General features: G+C 42.0%; 1 protein-coding gene across 1 annotated transcript in view; it reads right to left on the reverse strand.

Annotated features, from left to right (window-relative positions):
- The window catches only part of CNTRL (centriolin), a 76960-nt gene that overhangs the window by 17337 nt on the left and 44749 nt on the right, over positions 1-14874 (reverse strand). Inside the window, exons 20-31 of the mRNA XM_081104291.1 lie at positions 14040-14219; positions 13167-13283; positions 12741-12885; positions 12138-12283; positions 10139-10328; positions 8277-8590; positions 6386-6591; positions 4442-4634; positions 1334-1464; positions 1057-1197; positions 829-955; positions 148-312 (exon numbers count right to left, since the gene is read on the reverse strand). Coding sequence (XP_080960417.1) covers positions 148-312; positions 829-955; positions 1057-1197; positions 1334-1464; positions 4442-4634; positions 6386-6591; positions 8277-8590; positions 10139-10328; positions 12138-12283; positions 12741-12885; positions 13167-13283; positions 14040-14219 — 2055 coding nt within the window. The remainder of the gene's footprint in view (positions 1-147; positions 313-828; positions 956-1056; positions 1198-1333; positions 1465-4441; positions 4635-6385; positions 6592-8276; positions 8591-10138; positions 10329-12137; positions 12284-12740; positions 12886-13166; positions 13284-14039; positions 14220-14874) is intronic.

Consider the following 14874-nt stretch of genomic DNA (forward strand, 5'->3'; position numbering starts at 1 on the left):
CAACACGCCACCAAACTGATGATACAGAAGAGTCAAGATTTGGAAATTTATATTTGCATTTGGAGGGAACCTATAAAAGTATCTCAAAATAAACCTGTAGCCAAGCACTATCCTAGGACTCTTAAGAAAATCCACTGGAAAACATACCCTAATATAATTGCACTTCTCAGTTACTTCAGTTTCGCCCAGTCTCAGGGCTTCCTGGAGGTCAGCTTTGGCCTGGACCATGCTTTCTTGGAGTAGATGCAGCTCCTCCTTTTTATGCCCTAACTGCCTGTCCAAGACAGCCATCTCCTGCTGCTGAGCTGTCACCTGCATTAAAGAAAAGTGAAGAATATAAAGCTTGACAAAGACCACAACCTAAAAATTGTGGGGAGACATTAGGAGCTAGCCTAATTCTAATTATCCGGGTTGCACGAGTGAGAAAAGCCAGGCTTGGAAACAGGCATGAAGTGCCTAATAAAGACCTTGAACTCACATATGTAAAATCACTGAAATCATACCAAAAGCATAGCCCTCCCTTATCAAACGACTCCTTTTGTACTTTGGTATAGACTAAAAATACAAACATAAGTAAACACATTTAACATAAACGATCTGAGTATATCCTGTTCTTTTATTCAATAGCATGTTTTACTGAGTTGGGATTAAAATTTGGGTTGGACTCTACTCTTAACCTCTACGATATACAGCCTCATTTATGCTTTAAGTTTTATTTTGTATTTTCCAGTCTTTTCTACAATCAAACATGTATTACTTTTTAATCATCACATGAATGTAGGTTTCAAAGCAGCATGCACTGGTTGTTCAAGGCATCTGTTGCCATACCTGGCTTTTCAGCTTCTCCAGCTCTGCCCTCTTGGCCTGCAGGAGGGTCTCTGACTCTTTAAGGACCTGCAAGTGATGATCCTCATTGCGTTCTGCGGCCTCGATGTCTTTTTGCAGTTTCTGCAACCTACAAAGCACAAAATAATAGAGCAGATCCAAATGGAGACTGACCCCCAATCTGTCTACCAGCACAAGCTCCTGAAGCCCCATAGAGGCCGTAGTACTTACTCTTCGGTCAGTTTTTCCTTCTTTTTGTTTAGACACTGGAAGTCTGAGTCTTTTGCTGCAACAACCTTGTTTATTTCTTCCAAGATTCCTTCTTGTTCGATTTTGTGCTGCTCCAAATCCTTCGTGTCAGCCTGGATCAATCTAAAACATCAATTTATTCCTCCAAGGCCCTTAGACTTAACATGCACTATTTATCATAAGTCAGTTATTATCCTCTTAGAACTAGACTTTTCATTCATCTCACTGAATATATCAATGGCTGAAGGATTCCACCTACCTGAGCTGCTGGTCGGCTTTGACAAGGTTGATAGCAGTTTCCTGAGCTCTCCTTTCTAATTCCTCAGCATCTTTCTCGGTTTGCAATAACTTTCTCTTGGCATCAGCGAACTTTTCAGCAGCATTTTTGGTCTAGAAAACAAACTATCATTAAAAGCAATTCAGTTACAGACTTCACAGCTATTGGTAGTGTAAATTGGTATAACTCTTGGCAAACAAGGCAATACAGAAAAACTTTAAATGTTCATTCACTTTGGCTCTCCAATTCTCAGAAAAAAATTCAAAAGTAAAGAACTACCACACAGAAATGCTCGATGTTTATTGAAATCATGTAAGTGGACAAATAATAGATTCAACAAGTGTTAATGTATCAACACAATGGAATACTGTGCAGCCTTTAAAATAGAGTGACAATGTGGCAACATGGGAGAATGTTAATGATATTATGATGACTTAAAAATTTACAAGCACTGTAAGAGCAACTATGTAAAATTATATCTGTGTTATCAAAGACAGAAAGGCTATGCAAAAATAAAAATAATCATTTGAGGGTGATGAGACTGGATGATCTTATTTAGAAATAGTCTGTAATATTATTATATGTTACTTTTTTCAATGAAAAATATCTACCCAATTAAGTAGCAATGAAGTGATTTTACTAATATTCCCTGCACACAGAGATGCTGGCTGTACTCTAGCTATTATCATGTTAGGTAAAACCTAAATAATCTGAAGATGATTTAATTATGGCTGACAAACACAAATATTAAATACTTTTAAAAAAATATTTTTTTGATTTCAGAGAGGAAGAGAGGGAGAGAGAGAGAGAAATATCAATGATGAGAGAGAATCATTGATTAGCTGCCTCTTGCATGCCCCCTACAGGGGCTGGTTTCTGTTAGTTTCATCAGCAAAGCATGGGACACAGCTCAGTATGCACTCCAGAATGCCACTGTTTTCAAGTAGTTTTTTTTTTTCTCCTTCTATGTCAAGTTTTAACTTGTCTGGCACATTCCTTACAAAATGTAGCATTTCTCCCTTCCTCTTTCTCCTTAGCAAGCTGCCTCCCTGAGTCATTTTGGGAAGATGAAGGGAGAAGAACTTAGTCTTGGTTCACTTATAATCTCTGCCTACTAATTAGTATCATCAATTTTTTTTCTTTTATATCCCAGTGATAAGTTTTTCTCTAGTCCTGCTCACACCTATTTCCTCTCACAGTAATGTAACATGTGATAGAAGAAGGAACTGATCATTTGAAAAGACATGAGGATAGTTTTCCATTCTTATTAAAACCATCACTCAAAGAATTTCTTTAATAAATCATTCATTTCCATTCTTGAGTAATAGATTTCTGTTCTTTAAAGTGATCCATTTTTATTTTTATTACTATTTTATTTATTTATTTATTTTTATTTTTTTTTTTTTTTATTGCTTAAAGTATTACAAAGGGTACATTTTTAAATAACAATATAAAAATAGTAATTCCTGAGGTTGCTCCATGTGGGATGGGACTTTATCCTGGAATTCTCCTCTAGCTAAAAAAAAGGTCACTTGGTAAGACAGAACTTTAACTGTGTGATCCTGGGCTAGTTAACAGCCTCTCTGAGCTATATCTGTCAACTGGCTAACAATCACTTTACATGATTGCCAGGAAGGTAAAATAAAAATAAATAAAATATCCAATATTATCTCAGACCAAAAAATATTTGATTTTTTATATCCTTATCAACTTAAGAGAACAAAGTAAGACTAGGAGTCCTGTAAGGTACAATGTTGCTTTATAAAAATACTAGAGGCCCAGTGCACGAATTCGTGCACAGGTGGGGTCAGGCTGGCTGGCCCCAATCAGGGTGAATCGGGGCCAGGCCTGTCAGGAAGGAGCCAGTGGGGGCCGGCTGGGGGGAGGGGTGCAGGCAATTGGCCAGCGGGCCCCCCTCAATTGGAGTGGGGGAGCTGGCTGGGGGCAGGGATGGCCTGGGGAGGGGCTGCGGGTGGTGGGCCAACCGGCCCCACCCGATTGGTGTGTGTGGGGCCAATTGGGGGTCGAAGCTGGCTGGTGGGAGGGGCTGCAGGCCGATCGAGGTGGTGGGGGCTGTTTGGGGGTAGGGCCAGCCATGGGGAGGGGCTGTGGGTTGGCTGGCCCTACCCCCGAATGGAGTGAGGGGTCCCATCAGGGACCAGCAGCCCTGGGGGAAGGGCCATGGTTGTTTGGCTGGGTGGCCCTGTCCCTGAATGGAGTGGGGGGGCTGATTGGGGGCAGAGCTGGCTGGGGGGAGGAGCCTAGGGCCAACTGGGGTGGTGGGGGCCATTGGAGGTGTGGCCAGCCTGGGGGAGGGGCTGCAGGTGGTTGGCCAGCCAGCCCTGCCCCCTATTGGGGTGGGGGGCCAATCAGGGGCAGGGCCAACTGGGGGGAGGGGCTGTGGGCCAATCAGGGTGGTGGGGGCCCATTGTAGGTGGGGCCAGCTGGCCAACCTCCTGCAGCCCCTCCCCCCGGCCGGCTCCACCCTTAATTGAACCCCACCCCAATAGGGGACCAGGCCATCCAGAGGGAAGGGCTTTGGGGGGGTTGGCCTGATGCCCCGCCTGCGATCAGGGTGGGAGAGGCTGATCAGGGGCAGGGCCGACTTGGGGGAGGGGCCATGGGAGATTGGCTGGCCAGCCCCACTCCCCCAGTCAGGCTGTTTCACTGGCCACAGTGGGCGACTGGTTGTTCTGGTTGTTACGGCATTCTAGTCGCTGGCTTTTTACATATATATAGATAAGATTGACATATTTAATAATTACAGATATCAAACCAAATAAACAAAGACTCACATAGTTAAGGAGGTGGCAAGTGTTAGGAACTAATGACTTCAGAAGCTTTAAATATGCTACTTCATTTAATTAATACTAAACAGCCTTGGTATTCTTAATCTGAATTTAAGTATGAGGAAAGCAAAGCTCAGGGACTTAAATGACTTGCCCAAATTTTCATAGCTCCTAAACTAGCAGCATCTAGCCTAGAACATGGCTGTCTGACTTGGACAACTTTAATCTTATCACATTTTCTTTCTAATCCTTCATGCTGACAACAGTAAGCTGTCTCACCCCAAACCACAACTGAACGTACTTTCTCTTCTGTGCATGAAAGTTCACTCTCAGCTTCCGCCAGCAGTCGATCAGCTTCCCTGAGCTCTGCTCGACGTTTCAGAAGAGTCTTCTCAATGCACTCAATTTCATCTACAATATCCTCATGGTGCTTGAGTGATTCTTCCATTTCTTGTTCATCCATAAGACTCTCCACATTTCCGTCAATGAAATCTCTAAAAAAAAATCATATACATGCACATCAAGGTATTTTAAGTGTTATAATACAGACACTTGGAGCCTAAACCAATGTTGATATTTCTATTCTTCTGTGGAATAAAAATAAAATAAAACTACTACCACAATAATTATCCATTCCCTCAAAATTATCCTTCAAGACACAGTTACCCCAAAGACTGCCTAGTTTTGTCTGTTCTGCTAGAATAAACACGGTGACAATATCTGACATGACACAGGGTTCGGTAACTCAAGGCTATCTTGACAAAATTACTTGAAAACAAGACCATCTATGGCAAAAAAAAAATGAAAGTAAATCCACCGATATATTCACAGATTATCTTTAAATGGGGGTATACAGAAACTTTTACTTTTTCCTTTGAACATTTTTGTGTTATCAAATTCCCTAAAATGATTATTTAAGTTACACTTTTATATCTGGGAAAAGAAGTGGATATCCCACTGCCTTGCCATCCTCCTCAAAAATTATCCCTCACATATACACCTAGAAAAATAATAGATATAACCATTCCCAAACCCTCAAACATCTAATCCCAAGGGCTTTGCTTTTCCCTGCCAGGTCTGTTAGAAGGCAGAGACCATATCTCACTCACCTCTGTGTCCTTCACAGGACTCCCCTCTACCCTGGTGGCTTGGGCCAGTCTGGCTTAAATGACAAAAACTGGGGAACTGTCATAATCCATGGCCTACTGCAGAAGAGGAGCTTCTACATAAGTGACCCACTCCGCAGATACTGCATTCATTCACAGACCCTACGCCAGGTGCTGCGGCACAGAAAGGGAGGGCCAGCTACCGTCCTCCTCTGCTCCTTAAAACAGGGTATGAACAGTACTATGCCCAAGGCTGCCAACCCCAAATTGTGAGAGCCCAAGATGAGAAAGGCTTTGTGTAAAAGGGAATCCTTGCCCTTTGTCTTGGAAGACAGGTAGGAGCTAGGCAGGGTTAGAGTAATGAAGCCATTTCAGACAAAGGACAGTATGTGTAACAGTGGGGAAGCAGAAGAAAATGTGGTGCTTGGGGAACCCACAGCAAAGTAAGTAGAGCCAGAACAAACACTGTGTGTGGGACAGCAAGATAAAAAAGGCAGGCGGGATTCAGATCTTGGTGGGTGGGGTATATTCTGATGGGACTGAGAGTCACATAGAAGAGTGGCACAGTGAGATTTGTAACCAAGTCAACAGGTAGAAGAAAAAAAAGAGACTAAGATGTAGAAGGCCAGTGTGGAAGCTAATGCAATGACCTAGGATGAAACTCATTAAAGGCCAGTGCAGTGGAGATCAAAGAAGGGTCCAGTTTCAGAGCTCTTTTGAGCAGTCAGTAGGACTTGGAGACTAGCTGGATGCTGGGGGGAGTGAGGGAAAGGGAGATGTTGACAACACCTGGCAGGGAAACTGGGGAGGGGGAATGGTTGTGCCATTTTCCAAGAGGGACTACAAGAAGAGCTGATTTGGATTACTGGCTAAAAGAATTGAAGCTTATACTGTCCAATATGGTAATCACCATGTGGATATTAAATTAATTTAAATTAAATTCTGTTCCTCAGTTCCATTAGCCACATTTCAAGTACTCAATAGCCACATGTGGCTTTGTGACTACTGCTTTGGACAATATAGATCTAGAACATTTTCAAGATCATAGGCAGTTCTATTGGACAACACTGATTCAGGTTATCTTAATGAACAAATATTATAACCATCTGAATTATAAAAATAAAATGGCTCATAATTACTTTCGCTGTTGATGCTTCTGGATGGTTCTATGTAATTCTTCTACTTCATGCTCTAAGTCTTTCTTCTCTTGCAAAAGACCATCAATATTATGATGCAGTTCTTCCATTTCTTTCTCAGACTGCTGCTTGGATACTCTCATCCACTGTTGCCATTTATTTGATTTTAAGTGCTGCATTATGTCTTCCAATCTAGAAACTTCACTCTCCTGAACAAAGAAAAAATGCAATATTGAAACATCACATGATGTTTTCCCGATTTCCTGCCCAAAAGCTGAAGTTAACTGTGGTTAGAGTGGCATGTCTGACCTGAAAATGGTGGTAGTTTTTAAAGCTTCAGTATATGAAGAAAAAGTAAGTCAAGACAATTTTTCACAAGTCATAGATGAAATGAGTAGATTAATAAAACTTTAGACTTTTCCATCAGTCCAACTATGGTTGATAAACATTCACTAGGTACCTCTGCCTCCAGAGTTCAGCATCTAGCAGAAAAGACACAGGCCTCTCCCTCCTCTGGGTACATGGGAGAGAAGCTTTATGAGCAGGCTGACCAGAGGAAGAGGTGTTTTGCCTGGGTTTTGGAGAACAAATGATATGGGAAATACCTAAGCTGAGGAAATAACACGTACACATTACAGGGAGGTGTAAAAGTGCACCTGGGAGCCCTGCTGGTGTGGCTCAATTGGTTGGGCATCCTCCCATGCACTGAAAGGTTGCCGGTTCCATTCCAGGTCAGGGCACATGCCCGGGTTGCAGCTCTATACTGATAAGGGGCATGCAGGAGGCAGCCTATTGATGTTTCTCTCCCTCTCCCTTCCTCTTTCTCTAAAAATCAATAAATTATTCTTTAACAAAAAAAAGTGCACCTGGGAAACTATAGAAACAGCTGGGTACTACTGGGGAGTAAAAGAACCAGCTTAAAAGATTATCAAACACTGAACCAACAGAATTGCTATAAACTCAATGTGCACTGAAAAACTGCAAGACAATGTGAATGATTACCATTTTTAACCATATTAATGCACACAGTCCCTCTGAAACTAGTCTGACCTATTAAAATGGGACAGTGGCTAATACCCAGGTGTCCTAGTCCTTTACCTTCCCTTCTTCTCAATCTGCTACAAAGAAAAGGAAAAAATAAAGTGCTCCAGGTGTCTTGAGTTTGAAGGAGGAGCTTGTAAAATAAATTTTATTTTTTTTAGAACCAAAAAGTTGTAAGGTAAGCTAGTGATTAGGAAATAATCATTGCTTGGAATCTAAACTAAGAAAAGAATACGAAATACAATAAAAATTTACACACAGTAAACCATAGTGCCTACAAATAAATGTGCAGTCATACTATTTAGAAGCATCTGTAAAACCATGGGGAAGTGCTTGCAACATTAAAGGGGAGAAACAGATACAAAATTCTGTGTACAAGAAAAAACTATGAAAAGAAAGAAATAATAATAAACCTCACCACCCAGAAGTAATCCCCATCAAAACCTTGCTGTGTGCTACTCATCCATGTGTTTATATACAAGCACATACATGTGTATGGATCTAAACAAATATAAACACATGTATGTGTATAAGTACAGGCACTCATATATGAATATATTTACACATACACATTAATATAGTACTCATCACTAGAAAAACATGTAAACTTTCTAAAAATGATTACTTTCTGGACTATTTTGTTATATAAACCTGGTTTGTAGACTGATTTGGTACCCTAAGTCCTGTCCAGTATTTTAAGAAGAGAATGGTTGCTCAGTTCTAAACATCAGCCTTACAAATATACTTTGGGGATATAATCCATTCATAAGTAGTCCAATTTATTAAGTAAGTAACCTTATTCAGTCTCCCATGGAAGCAGAATGAATAGGGGGTCTTATGTCTTTCCACTTACTAAGTTACGGTGTTCCGGAACATTGCAATGCAGCACGCCCATAGGGATGAGGGGGATGGAGAAGTTGGGGGGTGGAGGTCCATAAACGATGGGGACCCCAGAAGGAGGCGGGCCATAAACAACAGTACCAGGTGTGAAAGGTTGGCTATTGTTGGGCAATGGAGGAGGTGGTGCATACAAGGCCATGCCCTGGGGCACAGGAGAGCCATCAGGAAACACAGTGTATATCATGTATCCAGGAGGAGGCACAAATGGGTGCTCCTCTTGGTCATCCAGCTCGCTCTCTTCTGGGCTGTCTCCTCTACTGTCTGCATCTTGAAAGAAATAAACAGAAGAGGTGAGGGGTAAGAGATCAACCAAAGGACTTGTAGGCATGCATATGAGCAAAACCAATGGACACAGACAGGGATGGGGGGTGTGGGGGAGAGGTGTGTGAAAGGCATGTGTGCGTGTGTGTGTGTGTGTGTGTGTGTGTATGGGGGGGGGTGGCCGGGGAGAGGTCAATGGGGGGGAACGGAGACTTATGTAATACTTTAAACAATAAAGAATTTAAATTATAAAAAGAAAAAGAAAAAAAGAAGTGTTTTACTCCCATGGCTTACTAGATAAACAAATTTAGCAGAAAACAGCAGCATTTAGGCCAGATACCAGAAATCTTAGAATAAAATTCTATAAAAAAGGTAAAAGCAATTTTGAAAAGCAGATCAAAACAGGGATTCAAATTATTTTCAGTGGCTGATACCTGAGTTTTTCTTATGACTATCTATTGGTTTGTGTGTGTTTTTTTTCCCTGTCTTCATTCGTTCGTTCATTTATTCGGCAACCATTTGGGTGCCTGCTTCGCTGGATGTACAAGGAAATATGCTATGAAATCCCACAGCTCTCAGCATTTACCACCATCACAACACACAGCACTCTCTAAGGCAGTGGTTCTCAACCTTCCTAATGCCGCGACCCTTTAATAGAGTTCCTCATGTTGTGGTGACCTCCAACCATAAAATTATTTTCGTTGCTACTTCATAACTATAATTTTGCTATTATAAACAATATGTAATTATATATGTGTTTTCTGATGGTCTTAGGCTACCCCTGTGAAAGCGTCGTTCGACCCCCAAAGGGATCACGACCCACAGGCTGAGAACTGCTGCCCTAAGGTGTTGATTTACTTACTTGCCTCCCCTGCAAGCAAGAACTATGTTTATCACTGATGACAGAGAACCTAGCACACAGCAGGCACTCAATAAACAGGTACTGAATGAACAAATTCTCAGAAGGTCATATTTCCACTTAAAAGATTTAAAGTTTCAGACTAGCTAAATAATTTGCCTAGGGTCACACAGCTACTTAGTGAAAGACCTAGGATCTACCCCAGATCTGACTCATTCCCACAAAGCTTTAGAAAATAGACTTCTAATCCTTTATTTTAGTCAAGCATATTAATGCCATGATTCAAGGATGTAAGCTGCCACACTCCAGGAGCACAGGCAAAGAAGCGGCTCAGTCTGCCTGGGTGAGGCAGGGTAGAGGAAGGCAACATAAAAAAAGTGGTGTTTGAGGACCTGGATAAGTAGAAATAGGTGTGGGAGAGGAAGGAAGAAAAAGGACATTCCAAACAGAGCACTTAAACATGGAGGTCTGAGGAAATGGCATGCTGCATCTTAGGCAACTGGATATGGCTGACATGTGGGAGAGTGATGGGAGATGAGACTAAAGGACAAGAGGTCACTGGCCAAGACCAAGTCACAGAGGCCCTTGCAGAGCAAGCTAAGGAGTTTGGATTGTGTCTTATAGATTTCAGGGAACCAATAAAAAGTTATTAAACAGGCAAGAGAAATACAACTACCTTATGTGACCTAACTTACCTCTATTTGGAAACGATTTATGTAACCCACTCCTGATGGGAGAATAAACCCAGTATCCTGAAGCAGGTGGAGGTCCACTGCCTTCCCTCCGGTCTGATCGCCCAGGATGTGGTTTTCTAATGGGAGTTGAGGCTGCATACTTTAAGCCAACACCAGAGTCCTTGGTGGCCTGGGAACTGTGGCTGGAAACCTAAAACAAATGACAGTAGAGCACACTATCTAGCCTATATAATAAAAGGCTAATATGAAAATTGTCCCCACAGCTGTTTGACCAGGGGGTGGGGCCAGCCAACCACCTGCGGCCCCTCCCCTGAGCAGTGCCCTTCACCCCAATCAGGTGGGCCGGACCCCACTTGTGCATGAATCCGTGCACCAGGCCTCTAGTTACAAATGAAAAGACTGATTTGGAGAAATAAAATCTAGAGCAAAATTAAGATGTAGCAAAGTTGAGAACAAAACTATTTTTTTATATATCACAATTCTCACTTTTCACAAATAGAAGTGAGATGTGATTACATGGTCAGGTAAAATGCCTGGGTGTCTGCCTCACTATTCCATTACTTATCTTTCCTGGTGGTTTCTCTTCTTTTGCCTTGTCCTTGATTGCCCAGCAACTGAGGCATAGAACACCAATCAACTTTCAAGGGAATCTGGGGATATTAGCTTCCTGCTGCCCTGGGAGTTTGGCATGGCTTTAGAGTGCTACTCTTTCTCTCCTAAGGAGATGGTCTATCCAGATGTAGGTCTTTCCTCCAAATCCTCACCCACACTGCTTCCACCACCAGCCCTGGTTGTGCCAAGGATGTTGGTTTCCTTTAGTTTTCTGAGTGAAGAATCTCAGACTCTGCTCTTTGGGGAGCTGATTAAGTCTACACAGCCCTAGGACCTAGCATGTCACACTGCTTCTCTGACTGCTGCTTGTCAGCTGAATCTGGCAAGATGTCACCCAGCCCCTCTGCTTTCGAGGAGTGCTTCTTACAGTCCTCTCCTCACTCTCCACACCACATTCAGGTCTCAAGCCCCTACCATTTTGTCTCCTGAACATCATTCAATGCCATCTCTTCTGCTCCAGTCCCACTGCTCTAGCTCTGGTCTCTATCCTTCACCTGACTGTGTTCAAACAGCCTCACAGAGAGTTCAGCCACCACAGGTCTAGCCTGCATACTCAGCCCAATTATTTGTCTTAAACTATAGCTCTGATCATATTACATACAACCTCAGTTTCCCAAGGTCTACATAATTAAGTGCAAGGGATTTTTAAAGCCCTTTTTAAAAAGCATGACCCCAATCTACTTTTCCAGCTTCACCTTCATTGTTCCCATCCAACCCTACAGCCCCACAAGTTACTTCCACAAAAGGTGTTCCCTCCTTCCTAAATGCCAGTCCCTTACTGGTTGCTAAGTGTTGACTTCACCACCCTGCCTGTGAAGCCTTCCTTCCTGAACTCCCCACAAAGTAAAGCCTTCACACCTCTCTGCAACCAAAGTACACAGGTCAAGTCTGCTGTCACATGCATGTCACTGCTTTGTAATTACATTGGTGTGCCTGCCTTCCCTGCCAGCCCATGAGCTCTTTGAGAGCCGGGGCTATATCATTCAACATGGTCCCCCACCACTGCCTAGCACTAGATTTCAGTAACCACTGAATGAATGTTAGTTAAAATGAAATGAAACCCAGGTGCCTATTTTTCCGTCTGAGTATCTGTACAATTCTATACCCACGTTTTAACAGGCTCTCTGGGCTCAAGTCATCTTATCCCCTTATAGGATTCCCATTCAGGGACCCGACACTATACCACCTACGTATGAATGGGCAATTGCCACATTCCTTGGGAAGGCCCTATTTTCATCTCAAATATGGAAAACATTTAAGAACCTCAATGCATGGCTTAGCCTAGATATGTGTTCTTGAACCCTGTTCACAAATTTTGGGAAAAGAACATTGTCACACTTTCTTCAAGACAATTCAGTATATACTCCCAGCACCACAGACTTCCTACTTTTGATGATGATGGTGGCGGCATAAAGTACCAATAGCCTCGTCTTTTGAAAGGATCTGCCATGCTGCTGATGTAATCATTCTGATAAGAAACTTCACGTCGAAGGTCAGCAATTTCTTCCAAAATGTTTTCAAAGTTTCCTTTATCTGTAAAGGAAAGCCATTATATAAAGTTGTCTATGAAACCATCTACTTCCTTCCTCTCTATACAAGTGATTCCATGAGAGTCAAGGACTTTTATCAATTCCTCAAAGTTGATTTTCAGCCTGCCTAGCTAACATTTAAAGAGCACAGTCATAGCCTTCTGTTGTTCACTTATAAAGTAAGCCAGAAAAAGAAAATAAACAGATTTGTAAATATTATTTATTTTGAAAATACAAAAATAAATCTCTTATCTCTTTGTGATCAAATCCTTTAATACAATACTGTACTTACATAAACATTTTGATTCTTTGCTTTTATTTATTAAGCTAATTATCACAGCTGGTAAATCAAGCATAAAACTGATCTGAAACAGTTAAATAAATTTGCTAAAGGTAAAAAAAAAAAATGTTTTGATTTAGAACTACAGTACCACTACCACAATCAAAGGCCAATACTTTACCGGCCCCAGTGAGGTCTAGTAAGTTCCGCAGCCTTGCAATCTCTGCCCTTTGCCTCTCCATGGTCTCATTCAGCTTCTCCATTTCCAGCACCTGTGAGTCTGCTCCTGTGGTATCTACATCTGCTTTCTCCATCTCAATACGAAACTATTGAGAAATCAGACACACAAAGTTCCCAATGAATATTCTTTCACATATGCACTTATTCTTGCCACTGACTGTAATTCTAGAAGTTTTACTTATACTTTACTAATGAGGAAACTGCCTCACTCCTTATAAACTACACTATCCTTGGCACACAGAAAATAAAGCACTGACTGACTAGTGATTGCAATTCAAAATCATTTGTGATATCCCCTCCAGTGATCAGTCTTTTAGGAACTGACAAGGACCCAATCAGGAGGAGGTCTCAAGGTACAAGCACTGACCTGCTCCTCTTTCCCCCTGAGAAGATTCTGTAGGAGTTCAATCTCTGCTTCTGCTCGAGTCAGATCCCTGGCTGCTTGCATGGCCTTTCTGTTGAACCTCTCCGTTTCCTGCAACTCCTATTGGGACAGAGGTATGAGAAAGGCCCCACAGTTTTCATAGGTTGTTTTCTTCATTTCTTCTTCCTCCTGGTTTGATTCCTCTGATTTCATCACATTGCCTGCCTGGCTATCCCATGTTTATGTGATGCCAAGTCCCACCTTGTCCTCTGCTGTTCCCATCACCTGGCAGGCTGTTCCACCCCTCTATGGGTGGAGTAGGGTGCTGCATCAGAAGTGAGCAGGGCTCAATTTTTCCTTCATTGGTTCTACAGTCTTCCATGACTGGTGTCTTTCTGGACTCTCATCATTAGATTCTCTTCTAAGATCTACTGTCTTAATCTCATTAGCATTTGCATTCTATAAAGACTGTATCAGACATTATCTCAGCCAGGAGTCATAACAGCCCTATGAGGTAACATATTAATCATCTGACTGCACAAGATGAAAAGTCTGAGATTCAGGAGGATTACATGGTGAGCCTTGAAGACCTTCATTTGGGTCTGCAAAGATAGCTATCTCCCTAAGCAGATCCCTACACTTTGAGGTAGGGATGGTATATTTCATTTGATGGTTCCTTTCAGGACTCAATAGAGTGCAGGACCCATGGCAGGGCTGTGAGAGGAGAAATACAATCTGCAGGCCTGAAGGGAAATATACAATTTGATAATGGTTTAATAAATAGCCAAAGTCTACAAGAAGATCAGTAATACAAGTTGTTATGTTTTTTGACAGAAGCAGCACTGGTGAAAACTTGTTCTGTACATGTGAACTCACCTCTGCTCGCTCCTGGTTAATTTTCATAACAGTTCCATGAAGGGACTTAAGCTGGTCTTTAGCAATGGTGAGCTCAGCTGTGGCTAGCTTATCAGAGGCAGCCACAGCTTTTTTAAGTTTCCTTAATTCTTTATCTAAACCAAGAAACTGCTCCCGAGATTTGGCATCTTCAAGTTTCTTCTAAAATAAAAGAAATATTAATTAAACATATGAATCATTTGGTAACAATGAGTTAATATGTAATTAATATTAGGGCAGGGGTACTATTTACTGCTACACATCCCATGCCTAGAACAATACCTGGTACATAGTAGGTGCTCCATAAATATTCACTAAGTGAATGAATAAATAAAATCATCTCAAAACTGTAAGAGAAACTTAGAATGAAATCAGTCTTCGTAGTCAAGAATCTTAGTGATAATAAATTCATTCACTGACTGGGAAAACATTTCTTGGCACTATCACCAAGTGACAGACCACCTGCTTTGAATCACTGAGTCAGGCAGTAGGCATACGGTGGCAAAGAAAACAGATTTGGCTGCTGCCCTCAAGGAGCTTAGGGGAGCCGTATTAAACACCTACAGAGACAATAACTAAAGTTGTGATTAGTGCTATTAAGGGACAGAACAGAGCACGGTCTGAGAGAAAAGCGGGGAGACCTAGATTGGTAGGAAGGCAGCAGCCAGGAAGAAGAATAGTGGAAGAACATGGTCCAGGGGAGGGAATGGCAGGCGCGAAGGCCAGGAGGGAAGACAGAACTTGGCATTTTTGATTAGCTGAAAGAAAGAGCATACTGAGAGACCTAGTTGGTTTGGCTCAATGGATAGAGCGTTGG

This window comes from Myotis nattereri, assembly GCF_964212035.1.
Source record: "Myotis nattereri genome assembly, chromosome: 12".
NCBI classification, from domain to species: domain Eukaryota; kingdom Metazoa; phylum Chordata; class Mammalia; order Chiroptera; family Vespertilionidae; genus Myotis; species Myotis nattereri.